The 24,507-nt window shown below is 44.5% G+C and overlaps 2 protein-coding genes and 1 non-coding gene across 4 annotated transcripts in view; 1 reads left to right on the forward strand and 2 right to left on the reverse strand.

Annotated features, from left to right (window-relative positions):
• Nucleotides 1-2,302: 2,302 nt before the first annotated feature.
• On the forward strand, nucleotides 2,303-10,657 carry Zar1l (zygote arrest 1 like). The gene is made up of 4 exons (XM_052168494.1): nucleotides 2,303-2,887; nucleotides 3,401-3,493; nucleotides 7,965-8,039; nucleotides 10,455-10,657. Exons 1-4 carry the CDS (start codon nucleotides 2,303-2,305, stop codon nucleotides 10,587-10,589), a joined length of 888 nt encoding a protein of 295 aa, XP_052024454.1. The 3' UTR covers nucleotides 10,590-10,657.
• A 2,298-nt stretch (nucleotides 10,658-12,955) lies between these two features.
• Fry (FRY microtubule binding protein) overlaps nucleotides 12,956-24,507 on the reverse strand; it is a 393,490-nt gene continuing 381,938 nt past the window's right edge. For both annotated transcript variants that reach the window (XM_052168890.1, XM_052168888.1), the window contains 3 exons: nucleotides 15,781-15,891; nucleotides 14,718-14,920; nucleotides 12,956-14,449 (listed from right to left, as the gene is read on the reverse strand). In XM_052168890.1, the coding sequence (XP_052024850.1) occupies nucleotides 14,191-14,449; nucleotides 14,718-14,920; nucleotides 15,781-15,891 (573 nt within the window). In that variant the 3' untranslated portion in view covers nucleotides 12,956-14,190. The remainder of the gene's footprint in view (nucleotides 14,450-14,717; nucleotides 14,921-15,780; nucleotides 15,892-24,507) is intronic.
• Nucleotides 18,734-18,836, reverse strand: LOC127673421 (small nucleolar RNA U13). The gene has a single exon (XR_007975160.1). It is a non-coding gene; the product is annotated as a small nucleolar RNA U13 (small nucleolar RNA).

The following is a 24,507-nucleotide window of genomic DNA, read 5'->3' on the forward strand; positions in this document are numbered from 1 at the left end:
ATTGTCTTATTGAGGACAGGTGGTAGGGCCTGGGCTCAAGTCTCTGTCTCTGTCTCTCTCTCTCTCTCTCTCTCTCTCTCTGTCTCTCTCTCTGTCTCTCTCTCTCTCTCTCTCTCTCTCTCTCTCTCTCTCTCTCTCTCTCTCTCATATATACACACACACACACATACATTAATAACAGTCCTGCAATATTAGTACTCCGTTCTGCAGGAATAGGTCCTATCTTTTACAATTTTAGGAAAAGATCAGATCACCATTCACCATGTTTCCTGACTTTTCCAGTAACTGACCTAGAAACCCGAAACATTCTTACCTCTACCCTGAATTTACTGGGTAACAAGCTCAGTGCGTGACTTACTGTGGGTTTGTAGTTTGAACTTTAGAAAGCCCTCGATTGGATCCCTTGACACATTTCACACCCTCCTTCCTGGCCCTCAACAGCTCATGCCTATGTTCAGTGTTCGTGGTACAAGGACCCTCCCAGCCACTTCCATCTACTCTATAGACCTTGTATGATTTGAACTCAGCTGCTCAGATTGTTTACTACCAAGCATTATTGAATTTAATCCATTATCTGTTAAATTAATCATTTTCATAAATGTATATGATGTGCACAGCATCTTGATGGTCATACACATTGTGAAGAATGAGTAAAAGTCTCACGGTTAGTATAGTCATACCCTCACATAGTTACTTTCTATGTATAGGTGTGTGATAGAGAATATCCAATCTATTCTAGCAAATCTGTAGGATGCCATACAGTATGTGTGAATGAGAATCTCTAGGGGGAAAAGCTGTGTCTACAAAGGTTGTTGGTCAAAACTCAGTAACTGTGAAGAGTTTGGAATGTTGCAGTTTCAGAGCCTAATTAAAATTTAACACCCTCTGTCATTAGGTCCCTAAAAATGTATTCTTTACTCACTACTGTGGTGTTGTGGTATAATACCTTTAATCCTAACAAGCATTAAAAACAAAACAAAACAAAAAACCCAAAAAAACAAAAAAAACCCTTTGCAATGTATTAGCAAAACCGTATGAAACCAAAGGTTCAAGGATGCTATCAAATAGCAACCAAGGCGCATGGCTGAGCTCTCTCCCTGTATGTCGCCCGTCTCTCTGATGTTTCCACCAACATATTTTTTGGTTTCGAGTCTAGCCTTCAATGGCTGATCTGCCTCTCCAGCCTGATCAATACATTTTTTTAATGCTTGGATTTATGATTTTCTTTGTTCTGTTACTATAGGTGTGTCACGAAACTGCCTCCACGTTGGAACATAGAATTTTGACTCTTGGATGAGCATGAGAGCAGAATCTCTTAACTTGATTGATTTCACTTTCTTTACATATACATACAAATGATGGGATTGCCAGGTCGGTGGTTGTTCTATTTTTTAAAGAAGATAGGGCTGGAGAGATGGCTCAGCAGTTAAGAGCACTGGCTGTTCTTCCTGAGTTCGATTCCCAGCAACCACTTGGTGGCTCACAACCATCTATAATGAGATCTTGGGCCCTCTTCTGGCAAGCAGGTGTACTTGGAGATACTCATACATTAAATTTGAAAAACAAAACAAACCAAAACTTTTTTAAAAAAGATATATAGTTTTTAAAAATACATATATGTATGTTGCTCTATGTATGTAAGTGGAGGTCCAGAAGAGGATGTCAGGTAGCTAGAGTTACACAGGTGTTTGTGAGCCACCTGGTGGCTGGGAATCCAAGTTACTGTGGGCACTTTGCACTCTTAACCACTGAGACATCTCTCCTGCTCTCCTATTTCTAATTCTTTTTTTTTTTTTTTTTAAAGAGGGAGTGGTTCAAGACAAGGTTTCTCTGCATAGCATAGCCTTGGCTGTCCTGGAACTCACTCTGTAGACTAGGCTGGCTTCTAACGCAAAGATCCACCTGCCTGTGCCTCCCAAGTGCTGGGATTAAAGACTTCACCACAGCCCAGTCAGTTGTTAATTCTAGAGGAACCCCCCACCCCGTGTTAGTTTCCATAATACCCATACGAATTTATTTCCTCACTCATCAATACCAGATCAACAAAGTCGTCACCAAGAGTAAAATTCCCAGTTAAAGCCTGTGTGCAGAAGTCAGAAATAAAAAACAACCTTGAGAGAGAGGGGGAAAAAAAAGTAGGCGCTGCAGATTGGAAAAGTGGGGAAAACAATTAGTCTCCTAGGTGACTTCAATTAGGGAGCTAACAGGCCGCCCCCATCCCGGAATAAATGAAGAAACCTGGGTGAACCCAAACCAAGTCTACAAAGAGGAAGAGGCAGGTGAGGGAGGAAATGACCCTCCAATGGAGAGCCTTTGCTGTGTTCCCTGTCACTGTGGAACCCCGCAACCTTTGACCTACCCTGGCCCCTGGAGACACTGTCAACAACAAAACTGGTTGCAAAACATGGGAGCTCCCATTTTCCTAGCAGGGCCTAGGGTACCAGCAAATGTCTCTCATCCCTGTCTGGACCCTTACAACAGGGTTCAGACAGGGATGTTTCCACTTCAGGCTGTTTCTACTCAGATGAACCCCAACCTGAGTCTGCGGCTATGCACGGCCAACACCAAGGAGGTGGGCGTACAGGTGAGCCTTCGAGTGCACAAGTCAGTGCAGTGCTCACTGGGGTCACAGACACTATACAGCAGTTCCCTCTCTGACAGAATCAGCTCCAGGCACCCCACCGAAGCTTGGGGAGTAGGGCGGAGAGACTTGATCCGGCGACCCCAGCCTGGGGAAAACAATGGAAACCAGAAGCTCACAAGACCTACAGAGGCCGATCAGCTGTTGCAATCTCCATGGAGCCGGGCCAGGCAGGAGCAGCTCCCACCGCTGAAGGAATTGAGGGAGGAATATGCCCCCAGCCCCCAGGACAGGAAGAACAAGCAGGTACGTGCAAACGGAGTTCTTGTGGGACGCTTGGCTTTTAGCTGGTTTCTCTCTGCTTAACCCTTCACCGTCTCCCCTCCTCCGATTTCCAAATCGGTAAGTGCTAACTATTTCTACCTTTTCTTGGGCGAGGAAGGTGGAGTTCCGGAAACATGTACTTTGTTTGCATGGTCTGGATGTTTTTCAAGTTTTGGTAAGGTAGGTGTGGAGCCTAACTTTAAAACGTCCTATATCAGTATTCATGGTGTAGATGAGGGGACAGTAAGCTTCAAGTGTGTGAAAAGCGAACCTAGATTTTTACTTTTGGAGATGTTGCTGTTGATCTTGTGGGAAATGGACAGGAAACACCCTAGTGCTGCCAGCTAAATTAACGGAGCTCTATAGAGAATTGCTGAAAGCAGCGTCCAGGAGGTAAATGCTGTTGCGTTATGCCATCAATTACGAAAGAAGGATCTAGACTCTTCTTCTTCCGACCCCCGTTAATAGAAGACTTCCATTTGTATTTATTTTCAGTTTTTGGAACCAAAATACGGCTATTTTCACTGTAAAGATTGTAAGACGAGATGGGAGAGTGCTTATGTGTGGTGCATCACAGGTACCAACAAGGTAAGCATGAGAGGAGGGGCGTGGGTGGGGGAGGCACGCATTGGGGGCGGGGCACCGAGGCCTGGAAGGTGCAGGTGCGTCAGTGGGAGAACTTCTTTCCACCTCTTCACTTTGGCATAGTTGCTGACAGGCGATGAGGATGAGTTTTATATTGACACTTCCATTTGGGTGTGAAAGTCAATGATTTTTTTTAAAGATTTATTTATTTATTTATTATATGTAAATACACTGTAGCTGTCTCCAGAAGAGGGAGTCAGATCTCATTACAAATTGTTCTGAGCCATCGTGTGTTTGCTGGGATTTGAACTCAGACCTTTGGAAGAGCAGTCGGTGCTCTTAACCGCTGAGCCAGCCTCGAAAGTCAATGATTAAAGAAGTAAATTATTCTCAGGGGTGGTAGTATATAACCCTGCAACTGCGGTGCTTGGGAGGGGAAGGGTGAGGTTTGAGACGAGCTCAGACTACATAAGAAGACCTTTACATGAATGCAAAAACAGAAATAAAAAGGAAAGGAAAGGATATGACTGCCTCTAGGTATGGTGGAGGAGAAAGTTTATTGTAGGAAAAAGGGAGACATACACAGAGGCAGAGACAAATCTCTGAGAGTCCAGAGTGGTCGCGACCCTGAACCACGTGGGGGTGGGGAGAGGAAGGAAGAGAGGGAAGTAAAACTACAGCAGCCAAAAGACCAAAGGAACAAAAGAAGCAGAAGAGGGTGGGGGCGGGTAACCAAAATGTTTGAATTAGACAGGGAGGAGCCTCTGGGGGATGGGAAGCCCAGACCTGGGCTGGAGAGTTCAGCCTGTGCCAGCCTTACCCGGGTTCACAGGTAGGACTGAGGGATGCTGGGAGAACCTGGAGGCCAGGTCTGCTTTGCTTTATTAAATAGGCTCCTCAGGCACTTGTCCCAGGTTTGAAACTTAACATTACATATCTCTCAAAAACAAAGAAGCAGTTGGGAGACAGATGGAGCTAGACCTATGAGTTTCAGGTCTACATGAGTTCAGGACGGGAAGAGCTACAGAGTAAGACCTCATCTCAAAACAAAACAATGAAAACCTCTGCGGTGTCTACTAAATACTTAGTTTAAAAATCAAGTTTTCAAGTTGGGCCTGGCCACACAGGTCTATAAGTGACAGTTTGTGCCTTAAGTTTAATTTCCTATTTACTTTTTTTTTGGTCATAGTTAAATTCGGGTCTCCTTATCTACTCTAGAGATTTCTCCTCTTTTTTTCCCCCACCAACTTGGGCTGTTCTGAGGCTAAATCTTGACATTGTTTCTTGCTGATGTTCTTTGAGGTTTCACTTCTTATGTAAGTTAAAAGTATAAATTAGGTTTAATCAATCATGCCTTTAGGCCATTTTTTGTTTGTTTGTTTGTTTTTGCTTTTGTTTTTCTGAGACAGAGAATCCCTAGGTAGCCCTGGCTGGCCTGGAACCCTCAGATCTCTGCTTGTTTCTTCCTCACAAGTGCTAGCGGTAAAGGAACGTACCATGCTGCCTAGATATCCTAAGGTTATTTTAAGGGATTCTGTCACCTCTGCAGATGTCAGGTCTTGCATTTCTGTCAAGATATTAAACTCCTTCATAGAAACAACTGATAATGTCTGTTAAAATGACCAGGCTATTTCTGTACTGGTATCTATTAACTACTTTCAATATACCCATCCCCCTTTGGAAATCTAGCTATTTTCCTTTCTTTTTGTTTTTTCTTGAGTTAGGGTCTCATGAACCACATGTTGGTCCCAAACTTGCTGTATAACTGAGGGTGGTCTTGAACTTTTTGTTGTTTGTTTTTGACATGGAACTTACTATGTGAGCCAGGCTGGCCTTGAACTCATAACTCCTCCTGCCTCTAATTTCCTGAGTGCTGGGACACTGTGTAGATCTTATGTTCTTGGAGAGTAATTTCTGTTCTTGCATACAGGCTAGACTTCATGAAGCAGGCAAGTTTGTCTTCCATGTGTGTGCCTGCGGCAGAGAGAGAGCCAGCTCTTCCCAGTGTAGGTCTTGGTCTCTGCTCTGGGCGGCTCCACTTCAGGCCCCAGGCCAAGAGGACACTGCAGCCTACAGGCATTGGAATTGTCATTGGCGTTTACTTCTGTTTATTGTGTTATTTGGTGACATTTGAAGCAGCGCTTCAGGCAGCACAAGATGCTCAAGAACTTTCTATGTACTAGAGGCTGGCCTTGAATTTCTGCTTCTCCTGCTGGGATTCTAGGCGTGTGCCACCACACCTGGTTGGAATTTGATTTTTGTTTTTTTGTTTTTTGTTTTTTCGAGACAGGGTTTCTCTGTGTAGCCCTGGCTATCCCGGAACTCACTCTGTAGACCTCGAACTCAGAAATCTGCCTGCCTCTGCCTTCCAAGTGCCTGGAATTTAAAACTAAGTTAAACATCTAAATTCTTCATTCAAGAAATGCAATGGGTTCAGACACTCCCCAAGTACTAGTCTATAAAGAACAAGTCAGAGAAATCAGTTCAAGGGATGTGTTCTAGAGGTGGGTGTGATGCACAGGCCTGCTGCAGTCCCTGCATTTGGGAAGTAGAGGAAGGCAGATCTCAAGTGAAAGGCCTGCCCTGGGCAAGGTGAGATCCTATCTCACAAAACAAGGGGCCCCTTCTGAACAGCCAGAGCTCTATAATAAAGCTCCTTTCTCAAAACAACAGACAGGTGTGTTCTGATAGGAGCAGAACAGACAAAGGTTCAGCGTGGTGGTGAGTGCACTGAAGTCCGTGGCTTGGAAGCAGTGTGGAAATGACACAGAAGTGTGTGTGTGTGTGTGTGTGTGTGTGTGTGTGTGTGTGTGTGTGTAAACCTGCCTGACAGACTACATCCTGCTGTCCAGATAAGTTTTTCAAGCAGATAAGTCTTCTCAACCTGTGGGTCAAAAACACAGACAATTGCATTGCCACACATAACAGTAGCAAGGTTGCAGTTGTTAACCAGCAATGAAAATAATTTTCTGGTTGGTGGTCACCAAGGTATAAGGAACTATAGAAAGGTTCGGAGCATTAGGAAGGTTGAGGACCACTGCTTTAAGGTAACAGAAAGGCCAGGCCTGGTGACACATGCTTTAAATGACAATATTTGGAGGCAGAGGCAAGCCTGTCTCTGCAAGTCTGAAGCCAGCTTGATCTACAGAGCAAGTTCCAGGTCAACCGGAGCCATATGGTGGAGACCCTTTCGCAAAAAAGAAAGAAAGCCAGAGACACTGCCGAGTAAACCAGGGAGAAAATGTCCCCTAGACGTTGTGCAAAGCGTAGAGAGTGATAATGATGCCACTGGGAAGCCACAGACAATTAAGTTCAAGCAGGAAATCTAGACATTTCAGGGCAAAATGACTGGGGCAGAAGGAGGAATTGGTCTATACAGTGGAGAAAAGTAATAACAGCTACTCCCTGTCGAGTACTCCTTTGGGTTATATTATGTATGCTGCTGAACAGAAATAGAATAAGACCTATAGGGGCTACAGAGATGGCTCAGTGGTTAAAAGCACTGCCTGCTCTTCCAAAGGTCGTGAGTTCAATTCCCAGCAACCACAGGGTGACTCACAACCATCTGCAATGAGATCTAATGCGCTCTTCTGGTGTGTCTGAAGACAGCTACAGTGTACTCATAGACATAAAATAAATAAATCTTAAAAAAAAAAACTATAGGAAAAGTAATGCTATCTCAGCTTACAAGTAAGGGAAATGGAACACAGGGTGAGGGTTCCACAAGTGACTGATGGAACTCCGAGCTTAAAGCCTCAAGGTTCTAGGCTGGAGAATGGAACCATCGTTGAAGAGGACTGGGGTTGAGTCCCAGCATCCACGAGGGCTCACAAGTTTCTGTAACTTCTGTGTGAAGGGATGCAGTGCCCTCTTCTGGTCTCTGTGGGCAATGTGCATGCATGGCGCGAGACATACATGCTGGCAAACAACACAGAGACTGAAAAAAACCACATGCACATTACGAAAAAAATGGGAAAAAATAAAAAATCCTTTAAGGGTAGAGGTTACACATAGATCTGGGGACTGGCTGACCAGTGGTGGCACACGCCTTTAATCCTAGCACTCGGGAGGCAGAGGCAGGTGGATTTCTGAGTTCGAGGCCAGCCTGGTCTACAGAGTGAGTTCCAGGACAGCCAGGGCTATACAGAGAAACCCTGTCTCGAAAAAAACCAAAACTGAACAAACAAAAAAGAACTGGGGGCTGGGCTAGAGAGACAGCTCACAGTTCCTAGCACTCACTGCTCAACCAGACGTTCCCAGCACCACATGGCAGTACCACCACTTGTAACTACAACCCCTCTTCTGACCTTTGTGGGAGCTGCGTACACTCAGTGCATATGCATGCAGGCAAACATGCATACCCAAACTTTTAAGTAAAAAAGAAAAAAAAATAAGCAAATTATTAAAAAAGAACAGGAACCTAGGAAATATATGCATATATCAGCTTGTATTAAAAAGGCTAATTTCTCTTTAGGTTTATTTCAAACAGCTCTGTAGCAAGTGCCAAAAGAGTTTTAACCCTTACCGAGTAGAAGCGATCCAATGCGAGGTAAGCACGTAGAACCCTTTGTCTGTCTGGTTACCGTCTGTGTACGTGACGCCTCTATCACAAAGTGTTTGGGTCCCATAGATCCTGGGTCTTGTCATGGGCGTATTAGCTTTTCTTTTGTTTCTTTTTTGACTTATTTATTTATTTTATGTATATAGGTACACTGTTTCTGTCTTCAGACACACCAGAAGAGGGCATTGGATCCCATTACAGATGGTTGTGAGCCACCATGTGGTTGCTGGGATTTGAACTCGGGACCTCTGGAGAGCAGTCGGTGCCCTTAGTTGCTGAGCTATCTCTTTAGCCCCATAGGTTTTCTGTATGTATGAAAGCTTAGAATTATTTTAGGAAAGGAATACGGGTATAAATTCCACTAATATTCCTCCCACTACACTACTCTATTCCATCTATATTATCCCATATAACTTGTGGTTTCTCCAGGCCACGAGCTTCTCTTCCATGAAGCCTTCTTCCTGGTAGCTCCTTCCCCCACTGTTTATTCCTGTCGCTCCTCCCCTCGGCTGTCAGCTCCTCCCCTCGGCTGTCAGCTCCTCCCCTCGGCTGTCAGCTCCTCCCACTTCTTCCCGCCCAATCATTGGCTCAAGCCTTTATTTGAAAAGTTAAGGTAGGGGAGAAGGTTCACAAGAAAACTCCTCATCTGCAGCCGGTCTGAGGAGTGGAATTAGCATCAAAATACAAGCCCAGGGCTAACCACAACACATCCTGACTATAATCTTGTGACACTGGGAAATAGCAAATTCAGGAGTTCAAGGCTAGACTGGGCTTCTTGTCCCCCTTGTCCCAAAAACCAAAACAAAGCAGAAAGTAATGTGCCTTCTTCAGGGTGTCTTCAGAATGTCATCCTTCTGATGGTTAACTATTACATTTGTATTCTGTGTGGAATGCTGGTGTGTTTTACACATTGTTTCCAGTGGCATGGCTGAACCCTTGTGAAGATGTTGTTCCTGGGATACTCAGTTCAAGAAAGATGAGATAGTTTGCCAGAGGTCAGATTTATAGGTTAGACCTTGATTGGATTTCATGGTGTCTTCAGTGTTTGCATATGAACTCACATGGGCAAACATACATTCACATAATATATATGCTTATATTAACAATTTAAATATTAGATGCATAAGAATTTTAAAAAAATTTTCGGGGCTGGGGGCTGGACAGAGTCTCTCTGGCTGTCCTGGAACTCACTATATAGACCAGACCGGTTGGCTTTGAAATCTCCGAGATCTTCCCTTTTCTTTTCTTTTCTTTTTTGTTTGTTTGTTTGTTTTTGCTTTTTATTTGTTTGTTTGTCTTTTGTATTATTTTTTGTTTTGGTCTCTGTGTAGTCCAGGCTATCCTGACACTCACTACATAGCCTAGGCTGGCCTTGAACCTAGAGATCTGCCAGCCTTTGCCTCCCAAGTGTTAGTTAGGATTAAAGGCTTGTGCCACCACTACCTAGCTTAAGAATTCTTAATGGTTACAAGAAAACATGAAATTTTTACAACTAGTAGCAAACACAGTTTTACGTTAACTCCGAGGGTCCTCAAACTGGGCCAAAAGGCACAGCACAAGAGATCTTCCATTTCCTCAGTGGTGTTTCCTGGGCTATGGGTAGCAAGAACTTGTCAGCTTTATCCAAATGCAATTGTGTCAACTCTTGCACAGACATTTTTCTTGGTATTTCCTAAATGGTACAATTTTCAATGATATTACAATGATATTACAGAAATGGTTGTAGACCCTGGAAAAAGTATATGGTAGTCAGAGGACAACTTTCTCTTCCTACCATTTCCTATTGCTAAGCCATTTCATTGCCCTTTCTAATCATTAGCTCAACTGTTTCTCTCTCTCTCTCTCTCTCTCTCTCTCTCTCTCTCTCTCTCTCTCTCTCTCTCTCTCCCTCCCTCCCTCCCTCCCTCCCTCCCTCCCTCTTTCTCTCCTCCCCCCCACCCCCCAAGACAGGGTTTCTCTGTGTAGTTCTGACTGTCCTGGAATTCACTCTGTAGACCAGGCTGACCTCAAACACAGAAATCTTCCTGCCTCTGCCTCCCAAGTGCTGGGAATAAAGGTGTGCGCCACCATTGCCTGGCGACCTCAACTGTTTCTAATCTTTTGTTAAATGAATCATTGAAATGACTGAATTTTTTTCTTCTAGAATTTTCACCTAAAATTAACTTTGATCAAGGAGTGGTGGCTCATGAATTTATTCCCAGAACTAATTTAAGCAGGAGGAGCAGACAGGTGGATCCCTGGTTTAACATAGCCAGGGATACCTAGAGACCTTGTCTCAAAACAAAGCAAACAAACAAACACAAAAACCAAACAATAACAGCAACTAAAAACAAACAAACACGGGCTGGGTTCAAGCTTGGATCATCAATTGATCACTTACTGTTCTAACTTTGCCTCCAAAAGACTTGCTTAGGAGCCTGCTGTTCCTGTTCTCAGAAGAAAAGACACATCGATCTCCGGAGGCCACATCGCCAGGAGCTCTGTGGTCACTGCAAAGACAAGAAATTCTCCTGTAGTGTCTTCTTCAGCTTTAAATAGATCCTGTGACAGCGCGTGCCATTCCTGGTTTGTGGACTTGATGGTGGTGTAGTCCTCTGCGTAAATTGGCACCGAATAAATAAATAAATAAATAAATGAATAAATAAATAAATAAATATAAACCAGACCATGAGAAACACATTAGTGGGCAATTCCTGGGTAAAAACATCAATATCGTACTAGAAGTGGTAGGTTGTTGACAAGAATAAAGATGAGAAAAAGTCAGGTGTGCTGACCCAGCCCTTGGGAGTCAGAGGCTCCCAAGGTGGATCTGTTTAGGTTCAAGACTAGCCTGCTCTACTTAGTGGTACTACCTTGCCTCAGAAAAAGAGAGGCTGGGCAGTGGTGCATACCTCTAATCCCAGCCCTGGGGAGGCAGAGGCTAAGCCTGGTACACAGAGTAAATTCCAGGATAGCCAAGGCTACCCTGAGAAACTCCCTTTATTTCCAAAAGAAAGAGGGGGAGGGAGAGAGGAAGAGGAAACGAAAGGGAGAATTTAAAATTCATTTTAAAAATTAATATTTTTTAAAAATGTGGCCAATTTTTTTGGGGGGGGTAGTTGGGGGACAAAATTTCTGGCTGCCCTGAAACTTGCCGTGCAGACCAGGCTGGCCCTAAACTGGGATTAACTGTGCGACAAATTTTTACAAGTAGTATTATAGTCAGTAAGAATGTAGGGTTACCCAAGGGGGCAAGGTCCTTGGTTCCCACAGTCCATAATTATAGCACATGTGGGACTAGCACCTAGCATGTGTCTGGCATTGTTCTAATTTACCACAACAGCCGTTTAAAGACAAGGATGGGATTGGAGAAATGGTTCAGTGGTTAAGAGCACTGACTATTCTTCTGGAGGTCCTGAGTTCAAATCCCAGCACCCATATGGTGGCTCACAAGCATCCATAATGAGATCTAATGCCCTCTTGTGTGTCTGAGGACAGCTACAGTGTCCTCACATATAATAAATATTAAAAAAAAAATAACCGGGTGGTGGTGGTGCACGCCTGTAATCCCAGCACTTGGGAGGCAGAGGCAGGCGGATTTCTGAGTTCGAGGCCAACCTGGTCTACAGAGTGAGTTCCAGGACAGCCAGGACTACACAGAGAAACCCTGCCTCGAAAAAACAAAACAACACAAAACAAAAAAAAGACAAACCCTTGCATTGCTCAGGATTGCCTGCAACTCACTATATAGTTGAGGATGACTCAAGTCTCTAGGTTTTACCTGGAAGGTGCTGAGATTTCAGTCTGCGCTATCACATCTGGCGCACAGCAGCCATACTATGTGGGAAATGTTAAGACCTCTCCTAGGTGGGGAGAGGGAACAGAGAGGTCATAGAACTGAGCTGAGACTGAACTTAGCATGACCAGGCCTTGTTTCCTCCTAAGTACTGTGTTTACATTTTCTCTCCAACTAGGATGGCGACCCATGAAGTAGGAAACATAGGACTACGATAGAGAAGTTTGTTTGACTAGGGAGAGATCAGATGGGGACAGGCAGTGGGCTGGTGCAGAGAGACAGACAGACGGACACTGGGATGGTGCTTGGAGACAGACCGACAGTGGGAGGGTGCACAGAGACGGAGCTATAGTCAGGATGGGGAATGGAGTTGATACTTTGTCTACAGCTTCATCTTTTAGAAAACAGAGAAGCTTCTGTTGGCTTTAGAAGGGTGTTTGGGGGTGCAAGGAAGCACCATGCTCATTAAACTCATTTATATGAGTCTGTGTGTGGCCATGACAGGAGTGAGCTACCCTGCCCAGGTCCGATTTTTCTCTTTGGTCAACAGGAGATGATGGAATGTTACAATCTTGGGTTTGGAGGGATCACTCAGAGGTATAGCCCATATTGTTCTCATAGATGCCCTCAGTGAACGTCACAGTGCCTGGGCCAAGCAGCTCACATGTGTCTGAAGTACAGCTCCAGGAGGACCAGGCTCCTCTGGTTTCCACAGGTACATGTACTCAAGTGTACATTCCCATGCACACACACACACATACATGTACACAGAATTAAAAATAACAAAAGGGTTAGGGTCTGGAGAGATGACTCAGCACTTAAGGGCACTGGCTGCTCTCCCAGAGGGCCATAGTTTCATTCCCAGCACCCACGAGGTGTTCACAGCCACCTGTAACTGCGATGTTTTCTTCTGACCTCCCCAGACAGCAGTATGAACATGGGACACATCCACACACTCAGGTGTACACATATGTAAAGTGAGATGTCTGTATCTATGAAGAAAAGTCACGTTCTTATTCCGGTGCCTAATTCCAAAGAGATGGTACTTCTCTCTGGATCCAGGGGCCATATACTGTGCAGCCGGGTGTGTGTCATTCACAGAACACAAGTATGTAGTCTACCCAACAAATATCAAAGGCAAATATTTTAATTTCACTAGAAATAAAATCCATGGTCAACATGTCTTTTGTCTTTTAGATTCCTCTGTAATCTAAAGGCAATTCTGAACAGAATTATTAACGAAGATCACATCACAAAAACTTTAAATGTATTTACACAGTGAATAAGTTACATAGATCAACTCTGAATATGCTTTGGATGTGCAACAGATCACATGCCCACATCTAACACTCGACAGCGTTGGGTTTGAGGAAGGAACTTTAAGAAAGACCCTTTACACATATATTACAAATAAAGTATGACATCATTCTTAAAGAGGCAACTCACAGCTTCCCTTTATGACTCTACTCCGAATGGCTCCTAAGGGACGCATGCAGACAGAGGAAACGACTTGGGACTTCTGTAAATAATTTGCTTTTCTACAAAATGGCAAAGGTAATGCAAAGGGACACTCATTCTTCTGTAGTATAAATAATGCTTATTAAAGCAACCTTTGTGTAAAAAGCAGCCCTGATCCTTAAAAAAGAATCCATCTGGATCTTTCCTGGCACAGAGAGATCCCTGGTTTTCAGAAACAATAGCCTAGAAACTTCAGAAAGGTACTTCCTAGCAGCCTCGTTTAGATACAGTGTACATTAGATTGTAACTCATTTACAATTCCCTTGTCAATCACACAGGCTGTCAGCTTTTGACCTCCTTACAGGTTTTCAGTGGCCAGCTTCATTCTGCCTGCCCCTTTTGAAACTCACTAAAACAAACACATCCCTCAAAAAAAAAAAAAAAAAAAAAAGGAAAGAAAAGAAAACTGAAAGGAAGCAAAATAGGTGAAAGGGAATGAATGTACAAGCTTTAGAATATAAATTTCTTTTTCAGGTGAAGAAAACATTGCACTTTTGCCAATCTAAAACGGTCTCTAGAAAGGACAGGGTCGTTTAGTGTGGTCAGCTTTGGTAACGCAACGCAACGGAAGTCATCTCCAGGAGTGGGGTTGCATTTGCTGGGTGAAGGGTGGCCACACATCAGGATGGATAGAGTCTGTCTGTCTCAGCAGGTCCTAGGCTGCCTCGGTTTGGACAGTATTGCTACACATTGGAAGTTGAGTCATCTTTTTTAGAAAAAGTCCTACAGGTAAGAAGAGGGGACTGCTCCGTCCAAGTCTTGTGAAGGCTGAGAAGACACTGAATAAGATCGCCCCAGCATGGCAGCACTGCAAGCTTAGAAACCATGGGGGACAGGAGGCTCCTGTCAGAGACTAGTGCCGGACACACTGGAGTCTGGGAGGAAAGCGGTGAGGACCCGGTAGCTCTGGGCCCTGCGGATCATGTCTCGGATCTCCATGTTCAGCTCCATGAGCTTAGTGCAGATTTCAGTCAGGCTGTGGTTAGACCCCACCAGGGCATAAGTACCCGTCTGTCCCAGAGTTTGGTGACGGAAATAAATATTCAGGAGTGTCTGGACCTCATCGTCAGAACTGCTTCCAAAGATGTCATTGGGCCACAGGCTTCTGTGGGGAAGAAAGAACAGTAAAGATTTAGAGGCATGGAGTTGGGAGGTATGAGTCTTGGTTAGTATAAAAATGTGCGCAGTGCTCGTAGTGGCCAGCAGGGGGCACTGGATTGCCTGGAACAGGAATCAGAGATTGAGGTAAGCTGCCAGGCGGGTTTTGGGACTTGAGCTTGTACACTATGGAAGAGCAGTGGTCTCGAACCAACAAAGGGGCAGGATTAAGTCTGTGTTTCCTACAACCACCCCTGGAGGTACAGTGGCGCCACCTGCACTCCTTGATCTGCCGCAGGGCTTTGCCAAGTTCATTGTTCTTCAAGCACTCCAGCATGGACTGGATGGCGGCCTCCGTGGAGGTGAAGGTTGGTTCAGACCACGCCCCCTCGATGTACAGTGGGTCTGTGGCGATGGCTGCCGTGGCCTCTTTCAGGTTCCTCTTCAGATCACTCAGTTCTCTGGACATGTTCAGCAGCTGTTTAAAACAAATGCAATGCATTCCGGTACAGAAGTTTGGTCATGAGGGTCTGGTTAAGCAGAGACCCCCTATAAATGAGGGAGCTGGGTATGGTGGGACATGTCAGGAATCCCAGGACTTGGAAGAATGATGCAGGAGAATCAATAGGAATTTGGGGCCAGCCTAGGCTACCCAGTGAAACCTTGCCTCAGAACAGATAAAACAACAAAACCCCAGTGGCCAATGTGGCGTATATAAAGGTGTAGGTTATATAAATATTGAATCACAGTTGGTTGACACCAGGTGTCCACTCTCCGCACTTGCCCACCCCTTCGCTTTCGCTCCTAGGGAGACTGGAACCCATTTATAAGCGCTGTACCCGATTTTAATTTTTATATTCAGGTGCACTAGAGCATCCTGATGCTGAAGCAGGGAACAGAAGCCTCAAGACATCCTTTCTCACCTTACCTATGATGGGGGTTAAGTGTGAAAGGCTACATGCCAAGGAGAAACCCCACCAGGGTGATGTGAAATATCCAGGGTAACTGTAGGGGTAAGGGGGCTTGCTCCCCAAATGTAGGGCTACCTCACTCTCTTCATCTTAGCTGTGGTCTTTTTCTAGAAAACCATTCAGAGTTGAGACTAGAAGTGCATTTTTTTCCTCACTCGTGCTTGAACAAAATAATAATAATATGGAAAAGTAACCAAACCAAACCAAAGATGGACCCAATTTGTACCATTATAAGTGGGGTGGAGGACAGAGGAAAACCACACCAGCCCACCAAGGAACCCACGAGGAAGCCACCAAGCAGGCGGTTCTGCGGGGCAATGAAGGAGCGGGTAGCTCTGTGGAGTGATGGCCGAGCGGGCAGGCTCACCTCTGGCACCGAGCTCACTTCGTGCACTTGGCCAATGAGCTTGCAGTAGGACTGATAGAGCAGGAGCAGCTGGAAATGCAGCTTGTACAGCCTTTGACACAGTTCCAGTTGCTGTGGGTGGGGGGGTGGGGGGGATGGGGGAGAAACAACTGTTAGTGCTCAACCTGCGAAGTTGTCAAGACCCAACACGAGGATTGCTTCTCTATCTGTTTACCTCCCAAATAAGAACCCAAACCCACTCAGTAGCACCAGGGAGATGGTCACAGTATAATACAGAATGTCAGGGTTTTTTTTTTTTTTTTTTATATATATATATAGGATATTGAATGGCTAGTTAGGATGGGCTCTAAAAAGAATGGGGGAAAAATCACATTTCAGTCATATATGCCAACAAAATACCTATAAATTATCCCTGAGCAGTTGTATTAATTGTTTACAAGCTACCGACTGCTTTTTAAAAATACTTATTGTTTTTTAAATTTATTTATTTATTATATGTAAGTACACTGTTGTTGTCTTCAGACACTCCAGAAAAGGGCATCAGATCTCATTACAGATGGTTGTGAGCCACCACGTGGTTGCTGGGATTTGAACTCAGAACCTCCAGAAGAGCAGTCAGTGCTCTGAACCACTGAGCCATCTCTCCAGCCCCTACAAACCACTTTTAAACAGCCTTTATTAAAGGAAGCGCTGACAGGCAACACCTACTAGTCCTATGTGTTAAGTTTTTGAGTTGCTACTTGGGAGACTACGGCGTAAATCTGGGATGCATTGAGTGGGCAGCCACTCCTGAAGTCTGCAGAAGGACAAGCCACACAGTCTGAAATCGATGAGAAAGAAATCCCAAGCCATCCCACCACCAAGGTTCATAGCGCTCTCAGAGGGAGCTCCTCTCGGCAGCCTTTCTTTTATCAACAGCGGGTTAGCTCCCAGAATGGACGGGCTGTTACAGAGCACGGGGAGAGCTTCTGGTACCCTGGAGATCAGGGCTCAGAATTCTCCAGTGAGATGAACATCTGCTGTAAGTCAGATGTGGAAACACTCCACTGTTGGGTTTGGAAGAGGCTACAAGAAGCCAGGGTCAATGGGACCTGTGCTCAGCGACTACAGAGAACTCAGCTCAGAACTGAACATGGAGGCAAATGAAATACTCTTCCCTGAATCCGGTGAAGAAGATGCGCTGTAAGACTTTTCAGTTTTATGCAGTATATTCTGTTGCTATCACTGCTGTCCTTTTATTTTGATTTTTTTTGTTTCGTTTTTTGTTTTTCAAGACAGGGTTTCTCAGTGTATCTCTGTCTGTCTGTCCTGGAACTCATTCTGTAGACCAGGCTGGCCTCAAACTCACAGAGATCCACCTGCCTCTGCCTTCAGAGTGCTAGGATTAAAGGCGTGTACTACCACTGCCTGGCTTGATACTGATTTTTAAGTTACTAAAGATGATGCTAAATGAATCTTCCCTCTTCCCCAACTTCCTTCTTTCTAAGAGAAAATCAATTCTGTTTAGGGTTTTTCTTTTTTTCGCCCCCAAATACCTGCATACATGCAAATAGCTTTAGAGAAAATAATTAGTTGATCTGGCTAGGTCTTTGGTTGTTTCAGTAAAATTCCTTATGATAAGTTAAACTCTTCTTCCTTCCTTCCTTCCTTCCTTCCTTCCTTCCTTCCTTTCTTCCTTCCTTCCTTTCTCTTTCTTTCTTTCTTTCTTTCTTTCTTTCTTTCTTTCTTTCTTTCTTTCTTTCTTTCTTTCTTTCTTTCTTTCTTTCTTCTTTTGAAATTGGGAAGATTTTAAAATCTGGTATGGAATGTAACTATCAGGACCTTTTCGAATTAACTTTAAAAAGTGTAAAAAAAATGTTTTCTTCCCAATTTAGGGTGAAACCTAGCCATGAAAACTCTTGACTTTCCTAAATGTCAAATGGTGGTATTTATTGTTTAACATTTTCCACTGGGACAATGAGAAGAGAATTCGTAGCAATGTAGGTTTCTATTTGGGGGAGAAAACAGTTCAGAAGGCTACAGATAAGCTGCCATGTCTCAATCTACTAAAGAAAAGAAAATTAAACCAAAAAGGGAGATCATGCTAAAAGCTACACCAGTTAACAGTAAAAATAAGGTTGTTGTGGGTCTGTGCCTCAGTGGACAAAGAATATGAAAGAAAGTTAACTTACTGCAAGAGATTCCATTTGCTACGCAGCAAGCATGGTGCAGGAGACAAAGGAAAGGAAAGAAAGTAGAGGGTCAGTGTGGCATGCAACAGACAGCAGGGCCCTCTTCCAGGAGCAGGGCTGTCGTGCCAGCAGCGTTAGCTTGGCAGGCCCAGACCCGGCCAGCACTTGCCAGTGTTGTAACGGTTCAGCATGCACAGCGGTCTGGGTAAAAACAAGCGTTAGTGGGCAACGCAGCTCTGAACAGACGCGGCTTTCAGTCCCTGGGATTTCCTGAGTCTGTCTGGGAGACGAAAAGTAACCTTTTGGTTTTGTTGTTGTTGTTCTAGTTGACTTGGATTTCCTGAGTCTGTTTGGGCTACTAAAAGTAACCTTTTTGTTGTTCTTGAAGATTTGAGGGCACTAATGTGAACGGAACTGAGAAATCTGAAGAACCTTCCCCCAGCAAATTGGATAGTCTTTGATATTGGACATGAGTGTGGGTATGTGCACATTAGTGTTGGTGCCCTCGGGGACCAGAGACATTAGATTCCCACAGGAGCAGGAGTTAAAAGCAGCTGTGAGTCACCCAACATTCATGCTGGGAACTAAACCCAGGCCTTAGGCAAGAGCAGGGCAAGCTCCCAATCACTGATGCTTTCTATCCCTCAGACTGAGAGGTGCAGTAGGAGGCTGTTAGATAATGCTACCTCAAAGAAGTAAACGATGCATACTCCCAAACAAGCACACAGCATGGTAAGTATTTCCATGCACTTTATTTTTGATTTATTATTTATGAGGATGGTTTTCTCACACATAATTGCTAATATTGTAACAAGGTCTGTGGGAGGAACATGTATCGCAATGTGTGAATACCTGATCATCACACTTATGAACCAAAAAAAAAATTCTTTATAGTTATTTTTATCTGCTAAATAATTCCTCAAAGCAATCCAGAACTGGGTATTAACTTAAGATATTGAAAATTATTTACCAAGTATATGTTATGTTCAGCTACCTTTTTTTTTTTTTTTTTTTTGAACAGGGTTTCTCTGTGTAGCCCTGGCTGTCCTGGTACTCACTCTGTAGACCAGGCTGGCCTCGAACTCAGAAATCCGCCTGCCTCTGCCTCCCAGAGTGCTGGGATTACAGGTGTGCGCCACCACCACTTGGCTTACCATTTCTTAAATGTCACCGATGACATTGTAAAAAGAATCAGTTCATAGAAGTTTTTGGTAGATGGGAAGGGGATACTACAGTCTGAAGGAAATATTTAAATTTTTTTTCAAAATCCTGGTTTAGACCAGGCCTTGTGGAGTACATTCGTAGCTCCGGGACTCTGGAGGTTGACACAGGATGACAGAGTTTGGGGCCAACCTTGGCTTATAGTAAGACACTAACTCAGCCCCTCACCTAAACATCAGCTTTATTAATTCCAATTTTGAGTCCATATAGCTTGGTTCTGAACTTTCAAAATAGTTAAGGACCTATCTTACTCCCTTTGTAATCCTTGGCATGGAAAATTCTTTAAAAAAAAGAACCCCAAACTTTTGGGCTATCAGTTTACTGTAGTGTATTTAAAGACACCGCCAGTGACTAACACAACTGTCAACTCATCCCCAGTGGCCTCAGATGCTAGAACCCACCTCTGATTCCTGGTCTCTCCCTCCACTTATTATAACCATGACATGGCCATGATAGGTGTGCAATGATTGTAAATTTACTGAGTTGGTTTTTTTTTTTTTTGTTGTTGTTGTTGATTCTGGTCACAAACCTCTCTAAAAGCTTTGAAAGAGAAACACCTTAAAGCCTGTGTTATACATTATATATGGCCAAGGCACTGGAAAACATCATGTCTACAAGTGCTGACATAAAATGTACTATCAGATTAGGTGCATAGGGCCAGTTTCTGAAAATTACTTTTAGCTGTATATATGTGTGCTCATGTCTGTGTGTGTATGTATGCATGTATGTGTGCATGTATGTATGTGTGTATATGTATAGGGTTATGTGCACACACTTTCAGAGGCCAGAGGTGTCAGAACACCCTAGAGCCGGCGTTACAGGCAGCTGTGAGCCACCTGGTATGGGTGCTGAGAATGAAACCCGGTCCTCTGCAAAGGCAGCCAGTGCTTTTACCCACTGAGCCGTCCCTCCAGCCCAGCACAGCCCAGCACTGAAGACTCCAAAGCAACACCAATCCAAGCAGCTCATCGAGACCGACGTGACGTCTCTGGTCAGTGAAGGCAGATGGGTTTTCAATGCTAGATGGGCTTGGTCCTGAGGACTGTCACCAGGTTCTCCCACTCAGCTCTTAGGGCACAACTGTGTGTTGGCTGGGTGAGGGCCAACTCTGAGCCGTGCCTGGCGCTCCTCCTGATCTCCCCTTCTTAGGTGGGCTAGTAGCAGCAGCTTTTGTGGCCTTTGTCCTCTTGGATTCCTTCACTAGGCTGCAGACTGGAACCTCATTTGCATTTAGGGTTTCAAGAAGATAGTAACGCTGCCTTTCTAAGGGACTGGTTCATGGAACATGACAATCCTTCCTTTTATCTTGGGCTTGGGTTTTCCTTATATCCATGTTTTAAAACATGTTTTATATCCCATTAGAAGTCATTTTAAATGTATCTGTACTCGGGCAACTTAAGGTCCTTTTGACCACGCCGCGGGGATGGATGTGATTGCTTTATATGGCCCCAAGGATTTTAGAAATTTCCCCAAAAGCTTTTGATGTAAGCTTGAATTTGGAAATGTGTTATCTAAACTGGCTGGGTGGGGCTGGGTGGGGGTGGAACCTGGTGTGTGTGTGTGTGTGTGTGTGTGTGTGTGTGTGTGTGTGTGTAGGGAGTGGCAAGAATCCAGATGCTAAGAAGAAATCCTAAACAACTGAAGAAAGTTTGCAAATTTGCAGGGAGTTTGCAAATCACAGAACAGAAGCAGGCATAGTGGAATGTGACTGTGGGCCCATCACTCTGGGAGGCTGAGGCAGGAAGACTGCTGCAAGTTTGAAGACAGCCTTGGACTTGAGATTTTTAATCCCCCTGCCTCTGGATCCTGAGTGATGTACTTATAGGCATGCATGGCTGAAAGTCACATGTGTGAGCTAAAAGGGATAGAGTTTAGATTCTATATAGAATGCAGCTTAGGCTACTGATGAAATTCTTTGTGTCTTAGCATGTGAGTGCATGACATTTAAGCAGGCAGGAATGCTAGACACTTACCTCTTAATACTAATCGGGTATGATGCAGTGACAACTACCATTCATCCCTCCCTTCCTTCCCTCTTTCCTGCTTTTTGTTATTTTTAATTTCTGCAGTGCTGCAGATTGAACCCAAGGCTTTGCACAGGCTCGGCAAGTCACTACCAACAGTCTACATCCTCAGTTGATGGCCATTTTGTTTGTCCAGAAGGAAAAAAAGTTCTTTTTTTCCAATCTTGTTCATGAATATCTTTCAAAGTTAAAAAACCTCAAAGCCTGTGATAAAGGTACTACATCTTGAGGTATTTACTATTTTTAAATCCTAGCAGACACAACTTTAGCCAGGATGGGAGTGAAGATTTGCTTTTGGAAGACAGACAGGTGGACCAGATCCGAAGGCTGAGATTTAGTGGGCTTCAATCTGATTGGAGAACAGCCTGGTTCAACATTTAACTTGTTTAACTAGTATTAGGTCATGGGTGGCAGCCCATATTCCTGTGCTGTATCGAGACAGGAAAAACAGCAGAGTGTTTTTGCAGAAGAAAGGTCCTAATAGTTGGAATGATGATTTGAGGACAAGATGCGCTGAGTGTAGATTCTTATGCTTGAATGCACCCAGAGTCAAATACAATTTGCATGTGAGTATGTCAAGGAAATACATTCTAACAAGCAACACACCTTCAGCTCTTGTGGGGATGCTTTTACAGAGCCAGAGAGGTAAACAGTGTCTGCTACTTTACAGGGTGGAGGTTGAAAATATTGCCAGGATGGGGCTGGAGAGATGGCTCAGCAGTTAAGAGCACTGTCTGCTCTTCCAGAGGTCCTGAGTTCAAGTCCCAGCAACCACATGGTGGCTCACAACCATCCGTAATGAGATCTGATGCCCTCTTCTGGTGTGTCTGAAGACAGCTACAGTGTATTTACATATAATAAATAAATAATTTAAAAAAATAGTTTTAAAAAATTTATTTTTTAAATAAATAATTTAAAAAAGAAAAGAAAATATTGCCAGGAGAGACCAGAGGTGGCAGGAGTTTCAGCTTCTTGACCTAAGTTTACGTGAGCTTCAACCACCAGGGGGAGCTACTCTAGAACAGAGGGACCAGTGGGAACCGGTTTTTAATAGATGAGAAACTGCCAGTCATAACAGGGCTTTTTCTGTCTTGACTGGTGAAGGCAGGGATTGGGAGACAATCCCCAAACACCAGGAAGCAGAACAGTATGTGCACATGGACAGAAATGATCTTGCAAGACAAATGCTCACCTGTTCTCTGTGCTATTTAGCGTATTCTGTATCTCACCCTAGAAAACTGCTAACTAATATATAGTCACCAGGAATATAACTGGCCTAAGGCTCCAGAATGATTACATACATGAGATTAAAAGCATCTTCCCCAGACAACCAGTTATGGCCCAAGTTCCCTGGTGACCACCGTGTCCATGAACCAGCAGGGTATCTTAAAGTCCATGCTAGTGCCAACTGGGGCAGACCTAGTTGGTTTTGCCAGCAGCAGGTTAAAGGCATCAGACTAGATGCTGCTTCCCCCCGTTTTTCCCTAACCCCACAATCAGTCTTCCCCCCACCCCTATATGTGCTTCTGCCTCTAAGAGTAGCTTAGGGACAACTTGGAGAGATGGAATACGGCATTTGCAGCTCCCCACTCAGCTTCAGCTTGACTCAAATGCACAATGAAATATTCCTTCTTGCAGAGGGATGTAGCTTTGCTGGCAAGGGTTTTGGGTTGTTTGTTTTGTTGTTTTTTCAACTTGACGTAAACCAGAGTCACCGGAGAGGAGGGAACCCTGAGTTGGGAATTGCCTACAGTCCGGTGTGTGGACAAGTCTATGGGTAATTTTCTTGATTGATGTGGGATGGCCCAGCCCACTGTGGGTGGTACCATCCCTAGGCAGGGTGGTTGGTCCTCTGTTTTATAAGAAGGCAGGCTGTGGGGAGCAAGCCAGTAAGCAGCATTCCCCCATGCTCTCATCTTTGGCTCCTGCCTCCAGTTCCTGCCTTGTAGCTGCTCAGTGATGTGAGGTGAGATAATCCCTCGCCTCCCAAGTTGTTTTTAGTCACGGTGTTCAGCATAGCAAGAGGAGCAAATCAGGACAGTTGTAAAGGGGCAAAATGAGGTCATTGCACACAGTACCTGAAAGTAACCCCCCCTTTTTATTCCCAAGCCTTTACTGTATACCGAGAGCTGCCGCACCGAACTGAGTGACTGAAGATGAACTCCATCTTCTAATCTTTCTTTAGTAAAAGACACAAGAAAAAAGAGAGGAGGAGCAACAAGTACCAGGAGCCACACAACCATGGTTCAGGTAAGGGAGGTCACATGCACAGGGGCCGTTCCCTGATGTGACATCACCTGCAACATTAGAGCCTCCTTAGATTGTGTGCATAAACTATGATGTCCCTATGTGTGTGTGTGTGCGCGCGCGCGCGCGCAGCGCGCGCGGCGCGCGCGCGCCGCGCGCGTGCGCAGTGAGCTGGAAGTGCTGCGGGGGGGGGGGGGGGGGGGTATGAGGACAAACGGTGAATGGAAGCCAAGAAGTAGAAACAAAGACCTACGGAGAAGTCAAATAGCAAAATGAGTGTATTTGAAAGTGGGATGAGCCGGGCGTGGCGCACGCCTTTAATCCCAGCACTTGGGAGGCAGAATTCTGAGTTCGAGGCCAGCCTGGTCTACAGAGTGAGTTCCGGGACAGCCAGGGCTACACAGAGAAACCCTGTCTCGAAAAAAAAACAAAACAAAAAAACGAAAGTGGGTTGATCTAGCTTTAGTTCCCACTTACCTGTAGGGCTAGCACTCAACAAACGGATCAGAGGTTTGGTTTCAACCCATATTCCTAATATAAGTCTGTAATGTATTAATATATTCCTCCAACTGAATCTTTATTTTGGGGTGTAATGGGATTTGATAACAGAGTCAATGCTCAGGTAACTAGTCATTTTTATACATTGTATACAAGCTCTACTATAAACTGGGCTACGCTCGTGCTTATTGTAAGGTCTAACCTGGAAGCTGGAGAGATGGCTCAGTGGTTAAGAGCACTGACTGCTCTTACAGAGGTCCTGAGTTCAAATCCCAGCAACCAGCCAGGCAGTGGTGGCCCACGCCCGTAATCTCAGCACTCTGGGAGGCAGAGGCAGGCAAATTTCTGAGTTTGAGGCCAGCCTGGTCTACAGAGTGAGTTCTAGGACAGCCAGGGCTACACAAAGAAGCCCTGTCTTGAAAAAACCAAATCCAAAACAAAACAAAACAAAAAAAGAAAAACAAATTCCAGCAACCACGTGGTGGCTCACAACCATCTGTAATGAGATCTGATGTCCTCTTTTGATGTGTCTGAAGACAGCTACAGTGCACATACATATAATAAAT

Source organism: Apodemus sylvaticus, chromosome 22, assembly GCF_947179515.1.
Source record: "Apodemus sylvaticus chromosome 22, mApoSyl1.1, whole genome shotgun sequence".
In the NCBI taxonomy this organism is placed as follows: domain Eukaryota; kingdom Metazoa; phylum Chordata; class Mammalia; order Rodentia; family Muridae; genus Apodemus; species Apodemus sylvaticus.

What these genes read in the sequence shown, in the direction of transcription:
- Zar1l (XM_052168494.1), top strand. Translation starts at nt 2,303, where the DNA reads ATGGAGAGCCTTTGCTGTGTTCCCTGTCACTGTGGAACCCCGCAACCT. An exon ending in AGGACAGGAAGAACAAGCAG is followed by an intron (nt 2,888 to 3,400) that starts GTACGTGCAAAC and finishes ATTTATTTTCAG; the next exon opens with TTTTTGGAACCAAAATACGG. An exon ending in TAGAAGCGATCCAATGCGAG is followed by an intron (nt 8,040 to 10,454) that starts GTAAGCACGTAG and finishes TGCCTCCAAAAG; the next exon opens with ACTTGCTTAGGAGCCTGCTG.